Source organism: Oryctolagus cuniculus, chromosome 15 (genome assembly GCF_964237555.1).
Source record: "Oryctolagus cuniculus chromosome 15, mOryCun1.1, whole genome shotgun sequence".
NCBI classification, from domain to species: domain Eukaryota; kingdom Metazoa; phylum Chordata; class Mammalia; order Lagomorpha; family Leporidae; genus Oryctolagus; species Oryctolagus cuniculus.
The window spans coordinates 53,863,101-53,884,200 of NC_091446.1; the positions used below are offsets into that span (position 1 = coordinate 53,863,101).

Below are 21,100 nucleotides of genomic sequence, written 5' to 3' on the forward strand. Positions count from 1 at the left end.
ACTCTCCAGATGGTCACAACAGCAGGTTCTGGGCCAAAGCTAGGAGTCAGGAGCTTCTTTCTAGTTTCCCACATGAGTGCAGGGCCCCAAGGCCTTGGGCCATCTTTTACTGCTTTCCCAGGCCATAGCGGAGACAAGCTTCACTTCTAAGTCTAGCCTCCTGCTAACATGTATCCTGGGAAGGCAGTAGGTGATGGCTTAAGTATTTGGGTCCCCGTCACCCATATGGGAGACTTGAATTTCTGCCTCCTAGCTTCCACCTTGTCAACCCAGGCTGTTGTGGGCATCTGAGGAGTGAATCAGTAAATGGAATCTCTCTATCCACCTATCTCTGTCTTTCCAAGAAATAAAAAATAAATAATTTTTTTAAGGAGAGACTATGGGTACAGAGGGGTAAGCCACCAATTGGGACACACACATCCCATATCAGAGAGCCTGCAACAAGTCCTGGCTACTCTGCTTCCAATCCACCTTCCTGATAATAAACCTAGGGGGCAGTAGGTCATGGCTCAAGTGCTTCAGTCCCTGCCATCAGCATGGAGATCCAATGGAGTTTCTGGCTCCTGGCTTTTGCCTGCCCCAGCCCCAGGTATTGCAGGCATCTGAGGTGTCAATCAACAGATAGAGGATCATTCTGTCTCTTTTTCTCTCCTTCTCTGTCTATCTTTCAAATAAACACAATTTTTAAAAAGCTGGGGTGGGAGAAAGAGAGACTAGAATGAGAAGGGAACTCATAGCTGTGTCATATGTGCAATAAGTAAGGAAACTGAAAACTACAGAAAATAATGCAGAAGCTTTATTTTGTGTGTTTAAACAAGTATAATGTGAAAGAGAAATTAAACCTATATCTTGTAACTTCAGAGTACTAAAAAGAATTTAGCTGCACCTGTAAGAATCCAAATTTCATCACAATGAATAAAAGTACTTTCTAATAATATTATTACAAAAGAGACTAAGTCAGGCCGGCGCCGCTGCTCACTAGGCTAATCCTCCGCCTGCGGCGCTGGCACACCGGGTTCTAGTCCCAGTCGGGGCGCCGGATTCTGTCCCGGTTGCCCCTCTTCCAGGCCAGCTCTCTGCTGTGGCCCAGGAGTGCAGTGGAGGATGGCCCAAGTGCTTGGGCCCTGCACCCCATGGGAGACCAGGAGAAGCACCTGGCTCCTGCCATCGGATCAGCGTGGTGCGCTGGCCGCGGCGGCCATTGGAGGGTGAACCAACGGCAAAGGAAGACCTTTCTCTCTGTCTCTCTCTCTCACTGTCCACTCTGCCTGTCAAAAAAAAAAAAAAAAAGAGAGAGAGACTAAGTTGTGACTTGGGTTAATATGTTCTTTAGTAGTGGAGTTTTTCAGTCTATAGAACAACTTCTTGAGAATATTTTAGAGAGGATTTTTCAGTAGATGCCAAATAGATCTTCCACAAGATGGTGATTTTGATGTTTCCTCTAATCCCACATGGCAATAATTTTACCAAATATTCATGTACAGTTTGTCTGCAAGGCAGCAGAAAGCAGTGGTAAAGTGTGGACTTTAGTGTCAAGTCACCAGGATTCGCACCTTCATCAGAATCATAGGATGGGGCTTCAATTTCATTTGGTAATGTGCTAGCTATATGGATCTTAACAAGTATTTTAACATCTGTATGCTTTAATTTTCTCATCTCAATTTGAGAATGAGAAAAATCATATTCATTGGATTTATGTGATTTTATTAAATATAATATTGATATATAGTAAACATATGAAGCTCTTAAAATAGCATCTAACTCAGGCTAAGTATGGTAGGTCACTGCAAATTAGTTAGTTTATATCACATGTAAACTTGAGACTTTCTTAATTCCTTTTGCCTGATACTCTTACTTTTAAAATAGTGATAATGATAGTGTCTTCCTCATAGTGTTAAATTGAACACTAAATAACTTCTGAAACTAAATCCTTAGAAGACTTCTTGGCAAATAAAAGTAACAAATAAACATTACCTAATATTTGCTTCTTTTATTAATATTATGTCAATATACTTATTAAAATCTTTGGTGTTAATTTCATCATCATACAAAATAGGAATCCATTTTAGCCTAACTCTACCACTAATTAAATCCAATGCTCACTGTATAATAATGAATGTATGCTTTTTCATATAAATATATTATCTGTGCACAAAGAAATGACAGAATAGAGTGAGTGTTAAGAAATGCATTTGTAAAACACATATATTAGTGAATGTATGAGAAATAACTTCAGGAAAATAAGTCAGGAAAACTTTTATGCAGTCAGATATATTTATTAGATGAGAGAGAAAAATACTCAGGAAGACTAAATGCTGGCATGTGAATAAATCACTGTGTTTAAATGACAAAAACCTCAAGATTTGCAAAGAAATTCTGTGGTGGGTTTATCCATCACTGTCTCATGTGTGACATCTGCCTCCATAAATGCGAACTGAGAAACATGTAGGCAGAGAATGGACTTATAAAGGGAAAAAGGGCCTTGAAAATATAATTATTGATGTATATCACTTCTCTACTTGGAAGACTAGGAGGATAGAAGACAGGAATTTGGTGATTCAATACACCCATTCTAGTGGGTGAAAATTAGGAAGAATAGGTCATATTTTGGCAATTTTATAACTGTTTCCTTCAGAAGTGGAAATATTCCTATAGATAAGAGAGAATCAATGAGTAGAATTCATCTACTTTTCCAAAAAGTGACAAACATCTTTAGAGAAAAGAAAGCAAAGTGTCACTCTATGCCAGTAGAAATGTTTCATCAAAAAATATGAAAAGAAATAAGAAAGAAACAGGGTAAACAAAGCAAGATGTATCTGGTCAGCTATAATGAAATATTAGTAATGCTATGGGAAAATGGTCAATGTTCAAAAAAAGACTGCATGGAGTAATCTTCAAAAGTATAAATGGCCTGTGGACCCTTCCTAGTACTGATATTGAATTTCATACTTGTGAAAATATTGGGAAGTGTAGCAAAATGAGAAGTTCAGTAAATTCTTTTCCCAATAAACAAATATAACACCAGGAAAATTGCCCAAAATTACCATTACAGTGTCTGAAAATCATCCAAAGACAAACAATAAATTAGTAACAATTATTCATGAAAACACGGAAGAACTTCAGGTTGGAACAGTGGGAATCTGCAGCATTTCCCATGGACATTGTCATATCCTCAGAATGGCTACATTAAGGACAACTTACACTGGGTAGAGTTAAACAAGGAGAGCAGAATTTATTCAAGACTGTTCCAATAAGAGAGATATATCATTCCAATATGGGAGAGAGACTGAATAGTCTAGAACTTCTTAACTCTGCTGAAATTAAAGGTGGGAGAGTTTTTAAGCACTGGGGTAAAAGTAACCTGATGTAAAAGTACTGGAGGATGTTAGAATGGAAGTTCATTAGCATGATTAGGCCTTTTTTATTTGCTAATAGAGACTTATGGAAGTTGGGCTCTCCCTTCCCTCCCCTCCCCACCCACCACCCCAAACCATGTACACAGACTGGTGAGTAGGGACTCTACCTCCGTAAGACATTTAGTCCATTCTTTACATATATTCCATTACTTAGTACATTTCAGTGATGGTTTCCAGGTCCTTACGGGTAGACATTCTTTCTTGTAAACTGGTAAGAGGTTGGGAGAGTGGGAAAAGAAAGAATTTATGATTTCAAGTTTTTTAAAGTAAATACTCAGGGAAAAGTAAAGTTAGTAAATTCTCTAGGAAAAGTAAAGCCTGCAGACACAAAAACCTTGTGAAAAGTTTATGCAAGTTGCAAGAACATTAAAACCATGTAGACCAGTCAGAGCAGTGGTTTTACCAGGGAGGAATTGGCAGTGGAAACCAACTGTGGTCAGCAGGTGCTGACCGATGGGAATTGCAGTATGAAATCTCATACTCAGAAGCAAGGTCAATAAACGTAACAAACTTGATTAGAAATGGATGGGAAAATCCATAGCTTCTATCTGAGGTTGCAATCCCTGTTGGGATAAGTGGTGAACTTTAAATTTAATGGAGAGAAATAAGAGAGCTATAGAAGAGCTAAATAAGTTCTCCTGTATGCTTGCCTGACTGAGCAATTGCAGGCATTTACAGGGAAAACCCAAGAGACCCAGTGGCAAATAAAAGTTGAAGTAGACATGAAAACATCCTGAATTTAAAATGTGCTAGGGAGTGGGGCCTTTCCTTCCACAAGCCCTTTCCTCCCATATTAGGTTTGCCTTGTTATGTGGAATAATACTTGAAACTATGTTTTATTAAAATATATTTTATCTTTCATTGAAATCACCTGTTATGTTTGTTTGCAGACTGGCAACTTTTTTGCTTCTTCTCAGAAATAACAATTTTCAAGTATTGTCTTCCTCTTCAAGAAACTGAGCAGCAACACTCTATTTGTGCCAGAAAGTTCTCTGGTTTTGATTCTAATAAGAAAACCACTTATGTTTCTCAAATAAATAAATAAAATTTGCTACCCAAAACATAAACAGATCATCAGAGGCTAGAAGTCGTAAGAGCTGTGTTTGAGCATAATCTGACTAAATTACTGGCTGACCACAAACTACATAGATATGACTGTAGCATGCCACACTGAAAGTAAAGCTAAGAATTAAAAGCAAACAAAAAATAAGATCTCCGTGGATTCAAGGAAAGAAACCTGACATAGTGATGATGGTGGTGGTGGCTGCCTGGGGATAATACATTGTTACAAAATATCACCCAAATGAATGTTTTTCAAAAAGTAAGTGATATGCAAAAAAACACGGGTTGTATGACTTATCCTTGGGGAAGGGAGGCAGTCAGTAGAAACTGATCCTAAGGGCCCCAGATATTGTATCCAGCAGAAACAGACATCAAAGCAACTATTATAATCGCTTTCAAAGAAAGAAAGCAAGCTATGTTTCATAAATTGAGGAAAATGTAAAGCAATAGCTCAACAAATAAGTAAGGGCCGAGAAACTCTGAAAAGGATTAAACAGAATTTCTGTAGCTGAAATGTAAAAATGGGAGTGCAGAGTTCACCACATGGACTTACTCTTCATACTACCTCTAGAATTGAGATGGCAGAAGAAAGGATCAGGGACCTTGAAAATAGATCAATGGAAATTATCTTATCTGAAGGACAGAGGGTAAGTACGATTGAAGAATAATTACTAGAATCTAAAAGACCTATGAAATGTGACCATGTTGTTAATAAGAGTTCCAGATGGAGGAAGAGAAAAAAGAGCAGAAAAAATATTTAGAAATACAGTGGTTGAAAAATTTGAGGGAAAATATTTACAAATCCAGGAAGGCAAAACAAACAAACAAACAAACAAACAAAAACAAAACAAAACAAAAAAAACAGCCCTAAAAGAACTGGCAACAAAGAGATCTACCCTTATCTATCACAGCCAAATTACTGGAAGACAAAGGAAAAAAGAAATCCTTGAAGATTGTTACAGAAAATTGATTCATGAAAAGTACAGGATAAAAACAAAATAAGTCATGGCTGATATCTGATCAGAAACAATGAGGGCCAAAAGACAGTTGAACAGTATATATATAATGTGCAAAGGAAATACTGTCTATATACCAAACTACCCTTCAAATATAAAAGCAAAACAAACACATTCCCAGGTAAAGAAAGGGAGAATTTGTTGCTAGCAAATTTGCTTTAGAAGAAATATCAGGTGTTTTGTTTTCTTCCACAAGTGCCATACTAATTTTTCTGCATTTTCCCAATTTTAGTGAATGTGCAACCGAAGCAAGCATGAAAAATTAGGTTTTTAATGAAGTCTTTGAGGCTATTTATTTTAATACGTGGGAAGACATACTTATGTTGGGATACTTCAAAAATTTGTGGAAATTAAAAGATAAGTTTATTTTTGTGGAAAAAAACTTTTGAAAGCCATTGCATATATAATAATAGCAAAAAGGAGGGGGAGGAAATGGAGCTATAAGCAATCGAAGAAATGGAACAATGGAGCCATGAGAAAATACAGCATTATTGTTATGCTTTCCTGGAATTAAGTTAGTATTAATATGAAATCAAGTGCAACGATTGAAATTGTACATTGTAGTCCATGGATTAACCAGGAATAATAGGCCTTATATGGAAATAGGATCTTTGTAGATATGACAGCATCCTTAACAAGAAAAGGGAAATTTGGAGACATAGACAGACACGTTGAGGAAAAAGATAGAAATTAGAGTGATAATGTCTGCAGACCAAGGATTGCCAGATGGCAGTAGAAGCTAGGAGGGAAGCTTAGAGTAGATTCTTCCTCAGATCCTGCAGTACTTAATATGACTGGTTTAGATCTGTAATTGATGCACAGTTATTCTTAAGTGTTGAAAATTAACTGAAATGTGATCCCTGTTGAACATGGTGGTGGGAATGGGAGAGGGAAGAGATGTATAATTTGGGACATGCTCAGGCTGACTTGCCCCAAGTGGTGGAGTTGGAAGCATACCAGGGGATTCCAATTCAATCCCATCGAGGTGGCATGTACCAATGCCATCTCACTGTTCCAGGTGATCAGTTTCAGTTCACAGTTGGTCATGGTGAAGGGACTGGGAGTCAAAGGGAACACATAGACAAGTCTAGTACCTGCTAACGCTAACCGATGGAGTAAATAAAGGGGAGAGTGATCCAACATGGGAAGTGAGATACTCAGCAGACTCATAGAATGGCAGATGTCCTAAATAGCACTCTGGCCTCAGAATCAGCCCTAAAGGCATTTGGAGCTGGCTGAAAAGCTCATGAGAGTATTTCAGGCATGGAAAGCCAAGACACTCTGGCAAAAGATCTCTGCGAGTGAGATCCCAGTGGCAAGAACAGGTCATCAAAGAAGGAGGTACCTTTCTCTGAAGGGAGGAGAGAACCTCCACTTTGACTATGACCTTGTCTAAACAAGATAAGAGTCGGAGAACTCAGAGGGCTTCCATAGCCTTGGAAACTCATGACTGGAGCATAGGGAGATTACTGATGCCATAGACAGGAGTGTCAATTGGTAAAGTCAACAACAGGAGTCACTGTGCACTTACTCCTCATGTAGGATCTCTATCCTTAATGTGCTGTACATTGAGATTTAATGCTATAACGAGTACTCAAACAATATATTTCACTTTGTGTTTCTATGGGGGTGCAAACTGTTGAAATCCTTACTTAATGCATACTAAACTGATCCTCTGTAAAAAAAAAAAAAAAAAAAAAAAAAAGAAATTATCAATTCCCAACTTGACTCTCACTGGGATTAAACATGACAATAGGTCTGCTCTGATTTCATCATCATTTAAAAAAATCATCTATTATTTTTCACTTTATGTTTCTGTATGGGAGCAAACTGTTGAAATCCATACTTAATGTATACTAAGCTGATCTTCTGTATATTAAGATAATCGAAAATGAATCATGATGTGAATGGAAGGGGAGAGGGAGTGGGAAAGGGGAGGGTTGTGGGTGGGAGGGACGGTATGGGGGGGAAGCCATTGTAATCCATAAGTCGTACTTTGGAAAATTATATGCATTAAATAAAAGTTTAAAAAAAAAAAAAAAAAAAAAAAAAAAAAAAAAAAAAAAAAAAAAAGAAACCAAAACCCCAATTTTGGATTTCTACATTCTGGAGCCATGGATGGGAACAAATTTCTGTTGTTTGACACCATGGTATTTTTGGCACTTTGTTATGGTAGCCCTGGGAAGCTAATAATACAAGCAAATTAAAAAACAAAGATTTAATTGACTGAAGAAGAAGAAATGCAAGACACCAATATATGGTGTTTGTAAGGGAAAACGTTTAGATACAAAGATGCAAACAGTCTGATGTAAAAGAATGGAAGAAGTATAATCCCATACCCATAATAAGAAAGTTAGAGTGTGTATATGCATATGAGACAAAATAGATTACCATACAATAATATTAGTGGAGAAAAAAGTGACATTTTATGAAGAAAATGGTTGCTACATCAAAAGTACATTAAACAACTTTGATGTGTAAGCATGGGTGTTTAGCCTAGCATTTGGGGCACCAATTGGGATGCTTGTGTCCCATACTGGAGTGACTTAGTTCAATGTCCATCTCTGGTTCCTGACTCCATTTTTCTGCTGATGTGGACCCTGATGGCTAGTATTGATGGCTCAAGTGGTTGGGTTCTGTTCACCCATGTGGGAGACCTGGCTGTCAGCTTCAGCCCTGGCCCTGCCAAAACACTGTAGAAATTTGAGGTGTGAACCAGTGGATGAAGGTTCTCTCCTTCTATCTGTTGCTGTCAGTATGCCTCTCAAAAATAAATGTTTACACACCTAAAAACAGAGCCCAAAATACATAAAGCAAAAACAACCTAGAATGTTTAAAAGAACAATAGACATTTCAACAATGAGAGTTAAACATTTCAATATCCTGCTCTTGATAATTGATAGAATAAGTAGACAAAATCAGGTTATTGAAGATTCGAACAACCCTATCACCAACTTTCTAATGTTTATAGAACACTCCATCCAACAGCAAGTAAATACACACTCATCTCAAGCACACATGGACTATTCTAAGGATAGGCTATATGCTAGACAGTAAAATGAGTCGCAGTGTTTAAAAACCAAAACAAGTTAAGCTATAGTCTCAGATTGTAATATTATTAAATAGAAAATAACAACACACAAAATACCTAGGAATTATTATATATGTGGAAATTAAACTATTTGCCTGAATACCCCATGAGTTAAGGAAAAAATCACCAGAAAAATTGAAGATTACTTTTAACTATATTAGATAAGAAGAAAACATACCAAAAGTTATGGGACGATAGTAAAGCAGTGTTTGGAAGGAAATTTGTAGCTCTGGATGCCTACATTAGGAAAGAAGAAAGGTCTCAAATCCATTACATATGCTTTCATCTTCAACCAGAAAAAGAAGGAAATAATTAAATCCAAAGAAAGCATGAAGAAAGAAAAAATAAACATCAGAGAAAAAAACCAATGAAGTGGAAAACAGTGTAACAATAGAGTACAATCAATGAAACTAAAAACTTAGTTATTCTTAAGGAGCAATAAAGCCAATAAACCTGATCAAATCAAACGAACCAACCAACACCCTTTCCTCCTGGGAAGAGAGAAAGGTAAAGATACAAATTGTCAAGTTCAATAAAGTAGAAGAAAGCATCAACACCACCATAGCAATTAACATAGTTAATAAGTAAACATAATGGAAAATTTCATGCCATAAATTAGACAACCTAGATGAAATGGAAAAATTTCTAGAAAGGAAAATATAATCAAAATTGACTCAAGAAGTAATAGGATTTCTAAATAGAATCATAAGAGGTACTGATATTGAATTGATAATTAAAAAAAAATCTTACCACAAAGTCTTGACCCAAGTGATTCCTTAGGTGAAGTCTATAAAATATTTAAAGAAGAAATAATCTCAATGCTAAAAGAAACTCCTTTAGAAAACAAGGAAAAGGGGGATGATTCCTGAGGTATTTCATGAATACATTATCACTATGAAACCAAAGCCAGGAAAAGATATCATTAGAAAGGATCAACATGCCTCATAAGCATGCATATAAAATGATTAAATGTTAGCAGACTGAATCCAGTAACATGTATAACATGTTATAAATTATAGCCAAGTAAAATTTACCCCAGGACACTAAAGTTTGCTTAATATCTGAAAATAACTTAAATTGTTGTTTTAATAAGATAAAGGGCAATTAATACATAAGTATCTCAATAAAAACAGCAAAGGAATTTTTACAAATTCAACGCTCATCGAAAAAAAACTCCAAACAGATAATTTCCTCAACTGACATAGGACAGCTGGTGAAAAACCTGCACCTAACATCATCCTTAATGGACATAGAATGTTAATTGCTTGAGACTACAATGTAAATTCTCATTACTTCTTTTTTTTTTTTTTTTTTTTTTTTATTTTTTGACAGGCAGAGTGGACAGTGAGAGAGACAGACAGAGAGAAAGGTCTTTCCTTTGCCGTTGGTTCACCCTCCAATGGCCGCCGCGGCCGGCGCGCTGCGGCCGGCGCACCGCGCTGATCCGATGGCAGGAGCCAGGAGCCAGGTGCTTTTCCTGGTCTCCCATGGGGTGCAGGGCCCAAGCACCTGGGCCATCCTCCACTGCACTCCCTGGCCACAGCAGAGGGCTGGCCTGGAAGAGGGGCAACCGGGACAGAATCCGGCGCCCCGACCGGGACTAGAACCCGGTGTGCCGGCGCCGCAAGGCGGAGGATTAGCCTACTGAGCCGCGGCGCCGGCCTTCTCATTACTTCTATTTGACATTGAAAATAGTTCTAGCCAGTGCAATAAGACAAGAAAAGTAAATTTAAGGCATGCATATTAGAAAGAATTTAATGCATTATTTGTTAACAGATTGAGCAATTAAGAGTTTAGCATGATCACTTGGCACAGAACCATACACAAGTGACTTGTGTTTCTAATGTAGCAATATTAAAATAAAATTACAAAAATAATTATGTTAGTAAGAACATCAAAGTGACTCAAATAATTAGGAAAAATTAGGAAAAGTGGTGCAATCCTATGTACTAAAAATTATAAAACATTGCTGAGAGTAATGGACTTTCCAAGGGATGGGAGTATCTGTCCTGTGGGCTGTTTAAGGCCCATGAAATAATTTGGTCTGCCTGCCAAGGTAACCACAGGTAGGACCTGAAATTCAAGAAATATATAGCAAGCTAATTTTTAAGTTGATAATTTTGTATGGCCTGCAAATGATGTTATAAATATCCAAATGGCCCTTGGCAGACAAAAAGGATCCTCACCCGATGAATATTTCAGGTTCACAGAAATGAAAAACTTAAAAGTTTAAAGACAACAGTTCTTCACAAATTGATCCTTAGATTCATTAGTTGCTATTAGACCACATCAAGGTTTTCTTTAGAACTCAACAAGATAATTATAACAATTATGTGGAGATGCAAAGGGCCTAGAATGGCTAAAACATAAAAAAAAAGTTGAAGGACTTATAGTACCCAATTTCCAACTTAATAAAATTATGATAATGTATTATATAAAGAACAATGGACGTTCCATTGATAGACCTAGATAAAATCCCTTACATCTGTGATCAACTGATTACAGACAAAGATGTTAAGATAATTTAATAGTGAAAGTTTTCAAGTTAGTCACACTAGGACATAAGATAGTGCTGAGGCAATGTCAAATTAAAAAATAAAGTTGAGACCAGCGCCGCGGCTCACTAGGCTAATCCTCCGCCTTGCGGCACCGGCACACTGGGTTCTAGTCCTGGTCGGGGCGCCGGATTCTGTCCCGGTTGCCCCTCTTCCAGGCCAGCTCTCTGCTGTGGCCAGGGAGTGCAGTGGAGGATGGCCCAATTGCTTGGGCCCTGCACCCCATGGGAGACCAGGAAAAGCACCTGGCTCCTGCCATCAGATCAGCGCGGTGCGCGGCCGCAGCATGCTGGCCGTGGCGGCCATTGGAGGGTGAACCAACAGCAAAGGAAGATCTTTCTCTCTCTCTCTCTCACTGTCCACTCTGCCTGTCAAAATAAATAAATAAATAAAGTTGAAAGCTAACCTCAAAATTAAGTCAAAATAGTTAAAAGAAATTATTGTAAGAGCTAAAAGCTTCCATAATAAAACAGAAGATATTTTAAATCTGTAGTTAGCAGTTTCTTAGATATGACAACAAACAGCACAATATGTTTAATTAAGAATTGGTTTGGGTTTCATCAAAACTTTTAAAATGAGTTCTTCAGAAGAGTACATATAAAAATAGACAACAGGAACCAACGCTGTGACGTAGTGGGTAAAGCCACCATTTGTGATGCTGGTATCCCATATTGGCACTGGTTCGAGCCCCGGCTGCTCCACTTCCCAACCAACTCCCTGCTAATGCACTTGGGAAAAGCAGCAGAAGATGGCCTGAGTGCTGGGGTCTCTGCACTCATGTGGGAGGCCTGGAAGAAGCTGCTGGCTTCAAGTTGGCCCTACCCTAACCATTGCAGCCATCTGGGTAGTCAACCAGTGGATGGAAGGTTTGTCTCTGATCTCCCTCTGTCTCTAACTATGACATTCAAATAAATCAATAACCCTGTAAAAATGGACAATAAGCTGTAAACAGAAAATATATCTATCAGATATATATTTACATATCTGATAAAGGGCCTATACCTGGAATACATAAATAACTCTCATATAGCTCAACAGTAATATTTTAAAAATATGCAAAAAATTGAACAGGCATTTCATAGAAGACATATGCACATGAAAAGATATTCAACAACAGACTATTAGAGAAATGCAAATTAAAGACACACTGAGATATCACTATATGACCACTAGAGTAACTATTATCAAAGACTGTGATACTACTATATGACCACTGGAGTAGCTATAATCATATAGACTGAACAAAAAGAGGGGCAGGTGTTGATGAGAACATGGAGAAAACAGAACTCGCATATGTTGATTGTGGGAGTATAAAATGGTACAGCTACTTTAAAAAAAGGCAGCCTATTAAAAAGTTAAGCATGTACTTAGAATAAAGCTAGCCGTTCCATTGCTAGATATCTACACAAAATAAATGAAAAATTATACATGAATGTTCATAGCAACATCATTCTTAATAGCAAAAAAAAAAGCTGGACATAATGTACACATGCACCTACTACTGAATAGACAAATAATATTTAGAAACATATTCAGTGGAACATAAAGATACTTCAAAAACTTCATGAAAAGTAGAACTAAAAAATAATATGCATCTGCCATGAACATTTGGAAAACCCCTTGTATAATTCAGTAATTAAAAAGAAGCTAGACATTAAATAACATGGGGGAAGTCCAAAAAGATTATGTGAAGTAAAAAACATAAGATATAAGAGATCACTTATTTTATAATACCATTTACATGAGATTTCTAGAAGAGGAAACTCTACAAAATTGAAAGTATGTGCATATCAACATTGCCTAGAGTTGGTGGTGGGAGTGAAAATCATCTGGAAAAAGTCACAAGGAATCCTTCTGGAGTCATGGGAATGTTTTAACCATGGATGTTTGTACAAATCTATAATTTGCTAAATATCATGGAACTGTAGAATTACAATAGTTGAACATTATGATGTTTTAAACCATAACTAAATAAAGCTGTTAGGCAAAAAATTGCAACACCATAAGGTTTACAAGTCTATGTAAACTCATAAAAATTAGGCAGATGAACGTCATGTGGGCCAATGGAATGGAATTGGTTTAAATAGTTTAAAACAGACTTTGACATTAGCAAGATTGCAGCAAAGAGATTTAAAAATAATTGTAATGTAGACTCTTTTGCAGATTTTCTCCTAAATCAGTCAGCCCCAAACATGGAATATAATAAAAGAAAAATCAAAATGTCATCGATAATAGGAAAACTACAATAATAGGCAAACTATAATGAGGGACTTTCTGCTATAACAGGTAAATATCCTTTACTTCTGTATAAACTATATTCTTCGTAATTGTCCTTTTGAGCTCAAAGGGAAAGGTTTAAGGGTCTCCTTTGAAAAATCAAACATTTGTAGTGCCAATTATTGAAGAAGAGTTGGGACCTGAAACAGGAAATCATCATTTAGAAGATGGGTTTCAGAAGAGAGAAAACTAGAGACTCTTTCTATGCCTTGACCTTGAGGGAAGGCAGTAGTAGTCGCATCATGGAAGCAACGGAGTGGAACAGAGATTACAGAAGGCCACTGGTACAATGCAGAAGCATTAAAAATAAAATATCATTAAAAATAAATTTTATTAAAAATAAAAATGACTGATTCTGATAAAATGAAAACTGAAAACAAATCTTAAACACATAAACTAGGATATCTCCTTGATATCTACAAGTATTGGTGACAGGACCCTAGAACATACCAAAGTATGCAAATACTCATGTCCCCTGTAAAAAATATGGTAGCATTTACATATAATCTCTGTGTTTCCTCCCATATACTTTAAAATCTTCTGTGTATTGCTTATGATCCTTAACACAATGGAATTGCTACATACATATACCATGTTGTTTAGGAAAAAAAACCTGTGTATGTTTCATACAGATGAAATTTTTGTTTTCAGGTATTTTCAAACTGCAGTTCGTCCATGGATATGCAGGGCTGGCTGTAGTTTATTTGACTCAATTTAAACATTAGTATTCTTGGAGTGTTATACAAGTTGAAAGAATTTTTAAATGTTTTTGTGAAGTATTCAGAATAATTTGTAGGTAACAGAATAAATTAGGTGTATTTAAGCTCTCTTGAAACATCAAGTGCTTCCTAAATTCTTGATAAATTGAAATAGTCCTTATTGGGACAGGACTGTGTGTCCCTTTGCACAACAGTTCCTCACCATTTTCTTCCCATTTGCTGCCTAGAACAGTGCCTGGCACAAATGTCTATCCAATAGTTGGTGAGTAAAAGAATACCTTAAAATTTTCAAGGTGTGTATTGGTGTGTAGTTTTTATTGGTGTGTATTGGTGTGTAGTTTTTATTTGGGTAGAGGCTGGGCAAACTACAAATTCATTCATTTACTTATTTAATATTCACCATTATTGTCAAATGCAGTCTATAAATTATCCCCTTAGTTCTACCTGTAAATAGGACTATCAATAGCCCATTAAGATAGCTGAAGTTGGCATTTCTTACATTTGTATGACTGGTCCCACAAAACTGTCCAATACCTCTTTTACTATCCTCTGTTCTCTTCCATTTCCTTAGATATTTAGCATACATTAGTTATCTTTATATTATCATGTCTCTGTTACTGCAGATATTTAATGCTTTCATGAGCTCTGTCAGGATTTCTTCATGTTTTTCTTGTAACCACATTACATTCTATTTGTCTTAAATATTTGAACATTCTATACATGAAGAATGTAAATCACTGATCATATGTAAAGTATTACAACTACAAAACTAAAATTAACAGTTTAAAGACTGTTGATTTAGATTGAGTTATTTTTGAAAGAATCTGTCAACTTAATAAGCTAAAAGAAAAATTAGTATAAATGAAATAGAAACTGATCTTGTAAAGATAACTCTTGGTTATAAATATCATTTGTGCCATAATTGAGATATTTACTTTAATCAGTAAATTTGTGTATTTTGCTCAGCTTTTTTTTTGTTTGTTTGTTTGAGAAACACAGCATAAAGTAAACTGTAGCATTAAAAGCCAGTCTCATTCCAATTTGTTTTTATAGCATAGTGCAGAACAACCCAAGCTTAAAGTACATTCAGGCACTGAGACTTAAATCCCTAATGGTAAGAAAGTGGTTCTATAAACAGATGTGATCATGGATTCTGAGTTTATTTGCTTGTGGCAAAAATAAAAGTACCAACTCAATAAGTTTTAATTTATAGGTATCTACACCAGAAAGCCTTTGGGCACTTGGAACAAAACTGGCTGAAAATGAAATTTAGTAAAATAAAACTTCATCTACCCCATTCTCCATTCCCACCAGGGAATGCACATTTCCCAGCTGTGGAGGGGAGAGCTTTCTCCACATCTCCTGCAGTCTCTCTCTTGAAATTGTAGCCATGTGATGGGCTAGAAGAGCACTGTGTGATTTGCTGTGTTCCTGACACTTTGGAATGTGAAAGAGGGCCTGGGGATGGTCATTCCACTCTAGAAGGTTTTCAGATGACCTTAGTGCCACCTGCTCTGTGGGCATACAGATGTGCAGAGACTTTCTCTCATATCCCACTGGGAATATCATGTCTGTTTCTTTAGCAGAAACTGCCTTCATGTATAGATTTAAATATAAACTGTGCTGGTTTCTACAACATACCTAATCAGCAGCAAAATCTATGATTCTAGCAATGGAGTATCATATATTAAAAATCCTATTCATTCGGCCGGCGCTGCGGCTCACTAGGCTAATCCTCCGCCTAGCGGCGCCGGCACACCGGGTTCTAGTCCTGGTCGGGGCGCCGGATTCTGTCCCGGTTGCCCCTCTTCCAGGCCAGCCCTCTGCTGTGGCCAGGGAGTGCAGTGGAGGATGGCCCAAGTGCTTGGGCCCATGGGAGACCAGGAAAAGCACCTGGCTCCTGGCTCCTGCCATCGGATCAGCGTGGTGCGCCGGCCGCGGCGGCCATTGGAGGGTGAACCAATGGCAAAGGAAGACCTTTCTCTCTGTCTCTCTCTCTCACTGTCCACTCTGCCTGTCAAAAAAAAAAAAAAAATCCTATTCATTCAGAACATAAATACAGAACAAAGAGATAGATGCATGGTCCTGTCTACTGTAAGAAATCTTTTCATTAGAGGGCCTGCTTACCTCACACTTTGAATTTCCAAGGTCTCACTTGTGAATTCCAGAATGTCAGCAGCTGTCCCCACAAACATAAGGAGAAGCTGTGAGAGTTGGTCTCGAGTGATCTCTCCCCCAATGGGTAGTAGCCATCTTCCAATTATTAGCAGTAGTAGGAATGTCTGATGGAGTCCCAAAGTCCAAACTTTCTCACATACTGCAGATAAGTTATTTACAAAAACTCGGGCCTGTTTAACAGAAATGTCACACAGACAGAAGGATTATCAGCTACAGTCTTGGAGAGAAATGCCCACTTTACCATGGCTCTTAATCAAGATTTTGCTTTGTAGATAGTCTTTCATAGGACTTATTCTTCACTTAAAGAAAGCAATGCTCCTTTCAGCCAAACACTCTGAAAAAAATATCTAATGTGGTTCTTAAGATGGGACTGCCCTATAACTAACAAGTGATTTAAACCTTACAGTTGCTAGTGGTATTGCACTATATAATATTTAAAATCCAGTTTTGCAATGCTTTGAAGACTGTTTCCCATTTTATTTATTGTACACTATAACAAAGTATAATATAGCAAAATTTTATAAATTCCATATTAAAATCACAAAAATCTTATATTTTGACTTTATAGATTTTAAATATGAATTCAATCATCTGGTGATGTTTTTGTCACTGTACAAAGCTTCCTTTTTGTTCATTATTGCCTTAGAAATCTATTGTAGTCAACCAGGAATATAAAACGTAACAATGTTTATCCATTACATAAATGTAAAGAAACATAATTACTATGAAGTTATTATTTTATTCTGGATATTAAAATCTATGATTCAATAATCCTTAAATTAGCAAGCAAGTTTTAATCTGCCAGTATTCTTGTACTTTGAGAAAAATTTATATTCCACTCATGTCTGGATGAAATCTCTTGCTCAATTTCCTATAATATTGATGCTATAGAGATTGTCTAAAGACTACCAGAACTTAGATCTAGAATGGATAAGATAATGATTCTAATTTATTTATGCAAGTTATTTAACTCTTTCTTTAAAATCTACTTACCTCTATTGATCACTTGCCAATATTAAATGTACAAGTAAAGGGAGGAAAAGAACAAGCAGATGCTAATTTGATTGAAACTATGCATAAAAATCAATAATATTTCATTTACACCATTCTTTATGTTATAAAACAGCACATGTATCCAGTGTAATACATTCAGGAATCATACTGGTAGAGAAAATATGAAGCATATTAGTAGGATAAAATATTAATATTTTTAACGATCAGATGAAAACTGAGAAGCAGAGAGGCTAAGCAGTTTTCCCAGAGTGATATAAATTGTTCTTGTAGATTGAATCATTATATTAAACCTCACAGAATCAGTAGTCTATCATATTGTGGAAAGTATGATGGACAAAGGCAATACAATGGGTAAACGATATTATTGTCCACAGATGGTGCTGGAATACCTAGATATCCACATGCAAAATTATGAACCCACACACAGACCTGACACCCTTCACAAATGTTAGCTCAAAATTGATCTCAGATATAACTTTAAAATATAAAACTATAAGCCAGCGCCGCGGCTCACTAGGCTGATCCTCCGCCTTGCGGCGCCGGCACACTGGGTTCTAGTCCTGGTCAGGGCGCCGGATTCTGTCCTGGTTGCCCCTCTTCCAGGCCAGCTCTCTGCTGTGGCCAGGGAGTGCAGTGGAGGATGGCCCAAGTGCTTGGGCCCTGCACCCCATGGGAGACCAGGAGAAGTACCTGGCTCCTGCCATCGGATCAGCGCGGTGCGCCGGCCGCAGCGCGCTGGCCGCGGCGGCCATTGGAGGGTGAACCAACGGCAAAGGAAGACCTTTCTCTCTGTCTCTCTCTCTCACTGTCCACTCTGCCTGTCAAAAAAAAATACATATATATATATATAAAACTATAAAAGCCTTAAAAATAATATGGGAGAAAACCTATAGGACCTCATGTATGGTGACGACATTTTAGATGCAATATCAAAAGCACCATTCTTGAAAGAAAGAATTAACAGCTGGTATTCATTAACATTAAAAAAAAAGTCTTGTTTGTAAAAGACAACATCAAAAGAACAAAATATATGCCACAGACGGGAATAAAATATTTGTAAAAGATATACCTCATAAAATATTCAAAGAACCCTTAAAATTCAGTAAGAAAAACAACCTGATGAAAAAAGTGTGTCAAAGACCTTAACAGTACCTCACAAAAGATGACGACAAATAAACATATAAAGCAATATTCTATATAATGTCATCAGAGAAATGCAAATTAAGAAAGAGATAACACTACACACTTATTCGATGGCCAGAATCCAGAAAACTGACAATGCCAAATGCAGGGAGGATGTAGAAAGACAGGAACTCTGATTCATTGCTGGTGGGAATTGCAAAAAGGTATAGCCGCTTAGCAAAACAGTTTGCCAATTGCTCACAAAACTAAACGTGGCCTTAACCATATGATCCAGCAATTGGGCTCCTTAGTTTTTACTCAAAGGAGTTAAAAACTTATATTCACACAAAAACTTGTATAAAAATATTTATAACCACTTTATTCATAATTGCTAAAACTAGAAAGCAACCAAAATGTGTTTCAATAAGTGTGTGGATAAGTAAAAAAAGATAATGGAATATTATTTATCACAACAGAGAAATGACTAGCCATGAAAAAACATACAGGAACATATTATGAAGTGAAAGAAATCAGTCTGAAAGGCTACATATTCTATGAGTCCAATGATACGACATTCTGGAAAAGGCAAAAATATGGAGACAGTTAAAAAAAAAAAAAAAACAAACCACTGGCTGCCAGGAATAGATGTTTGTGGAAATAGAAATACTTCATATGACATATAATGATAGATACATATCATTACTCATTTGTCTGAACCCATAGTCTCCATAATTCCAAAAATGAGCCCTAGTATAAACTGTGGACTTTGGGTGGTGATGTGTCTATGTAGTTTCATTAATTTTTTAATTATAACAAATGTACCACTGTGATGCAGGGTGTTGCTGGAAGAAACTACATATGTGGAAGCAGGGGGATATGAGGTATTTGTGCCTTTGTCTCAATTTTGCTGTGAATAAAAACTTCTCTAAAAAATAACATGCTAAAATTTTATATACATATATCAGATTCCAGTTGTTTAATTATATCATTCCTTTATGTATTTGTCTCTCTGCATGTACATATTGTCTAATTTAAGTGTTCCTAATACTGCAGGAAAAATATATCTATTTATATATAAATATGCTTGTTAACTATGTTAAATAATACATAAAAATCTTATTTTGTTAATCCCTAAGCCAAACAATTAGCCAATTGACAAATTTCATAGAAAGAATGAGCTGAGGGATGTGTAGTGTGTTATCCTCATCAAGTCCACCATTAGTTAGGTGGTAGGAAAAGCTCTCACCGACTCAATGAGATAATCTGCTCCATTGGTTTGTTCACTGGATACCTCGGTGTAATTGATGTCCTCTTTTCTGCTAGTATTCTGTGACATTTCTTCAGACGGCACACTGCAATACTAGGAATTGGGAAGACAACATACAAAAAAAATCACAACAAGGGACAATTTAAAACAGCTTCAACCTATCCAACAGATTATGATCATATATGTGTAGTTTATACAATTTACATAAATATTTTCTTAAAATCTAAATATGATAGGCTTGAGATAGAAAATCAGTTTTCAGTTAATGTTAAAGAGTGTGAGCTCTACATGTCTTATGTTTCCATAGACATTTAAAAGATGCATATGGTAAGAGTTATTGTGGGCCGGCGCCGCGGCTCACTAGGCTAATCCTCCGCCTTGCGGCGCCGGCACACCGGGTTCTAGTCCCGGTTGGGGCGCCGGATTCTGTCCCGGTTGCCCCTCTTCCAGGGCAGCTCTCTGCTGTGGCCAGGGAGTGCAGTGGAGGATGGCCCAGGTGCTTGGGCCCTGCACCCCATGGGAGACCAGGAAAAGCACCTGGCTCCTGGCTCCTGCCATCGGATCAGCGCGGTGCGCTGGCCGCAGCGCGCCGGCCGCGGCGGCCATTGGAGGGTGAACCAACGGCAAAAGAAGACCTTTCTCTCTGTCTCTCTCTCTCACTGTCCACTCTGCCTGTCAAAAAAAAAAAAAGAGTTATTGTGGAGAGCTACAGAATTTAAGAATTAATAATTGATTCTTTCCTGAACCTTGAAAGAATTATAACAAACCAGCAATCAATGACCTTGAAAGAATTATAACAAACCAGCAATCAATGACAACAACAAACATGTAAAATCCTATTCAAAACATTTATTTTACAAGTTTGTTTCTTACCTAGAAGCCTCTTACCTAAAATACCAGTTTGTTTAAGTATATAATTCAATTACTTTCAATCTTGCCTATCAAACACCAAAACAACCAGAAAAATTAGTGTGTTCAGTATTATATATATTTTATTTTATTTATTTATTTTTTTATTTTTTTATTTTTTGACAGGCAGAGTGGACAGTGAGAGAGAGAGAGACAGAGAGAAAGGTCTTCCTTTGCCGTTGGTTCACCCTCCAATGGTCGCCGCGGCCCGCGCGCTGCGGCCGGCGCACCACGCTGATCCGATGGCAGGAGCCAGGAGCCAGGTGCTTTTCCTGGTCTCCCATGGGGTGCAGGGCCCAAGCACTTGGGCCATCCTCCACTGCACTCCCTGGCCACAGCAGAGGGCTGGCCTGGAAGAGGGGCAACCGGGACAGAATCCGGCGCCCCGACCGGGACTAGAACCCGGTGTGCCGGCGCCACTAGGTGGAGGATTAGCCTAGTGAGCCGCGGCGCCGGCCCAGTATTATATATATT

The 21,100-nt window shown here is 37.4% G+C and overlaps 1 protein-coding gene across 1 annotated transcript in view; it reads right to left on the bottom strand.

The window, feature by feature from the left end:
• TMEM26 (transmembrane protein 26) overlaps positions 1-21,100 on the bottom strand; it is a 56,510-nt gene that overhangs the window by 9,105 nt on the left and 26,305 nt on the right. The window contains exons 3-4 of the mRNA XM_002718471.5: positions 19,697-19,810; positions 16,264-16,484 (exon numbers count right to left, since the gene is read on the bottom strand). Of these exons, the coding sequence (XP_002718517.1) occupies positions 16,264-16,484; positions 19,697-19,810 (335 nt within the window). The remainder of the gene's footprint in view (positions 1-16,263; positions 16,485-19,696; positions 19,811-21,100) is intronic.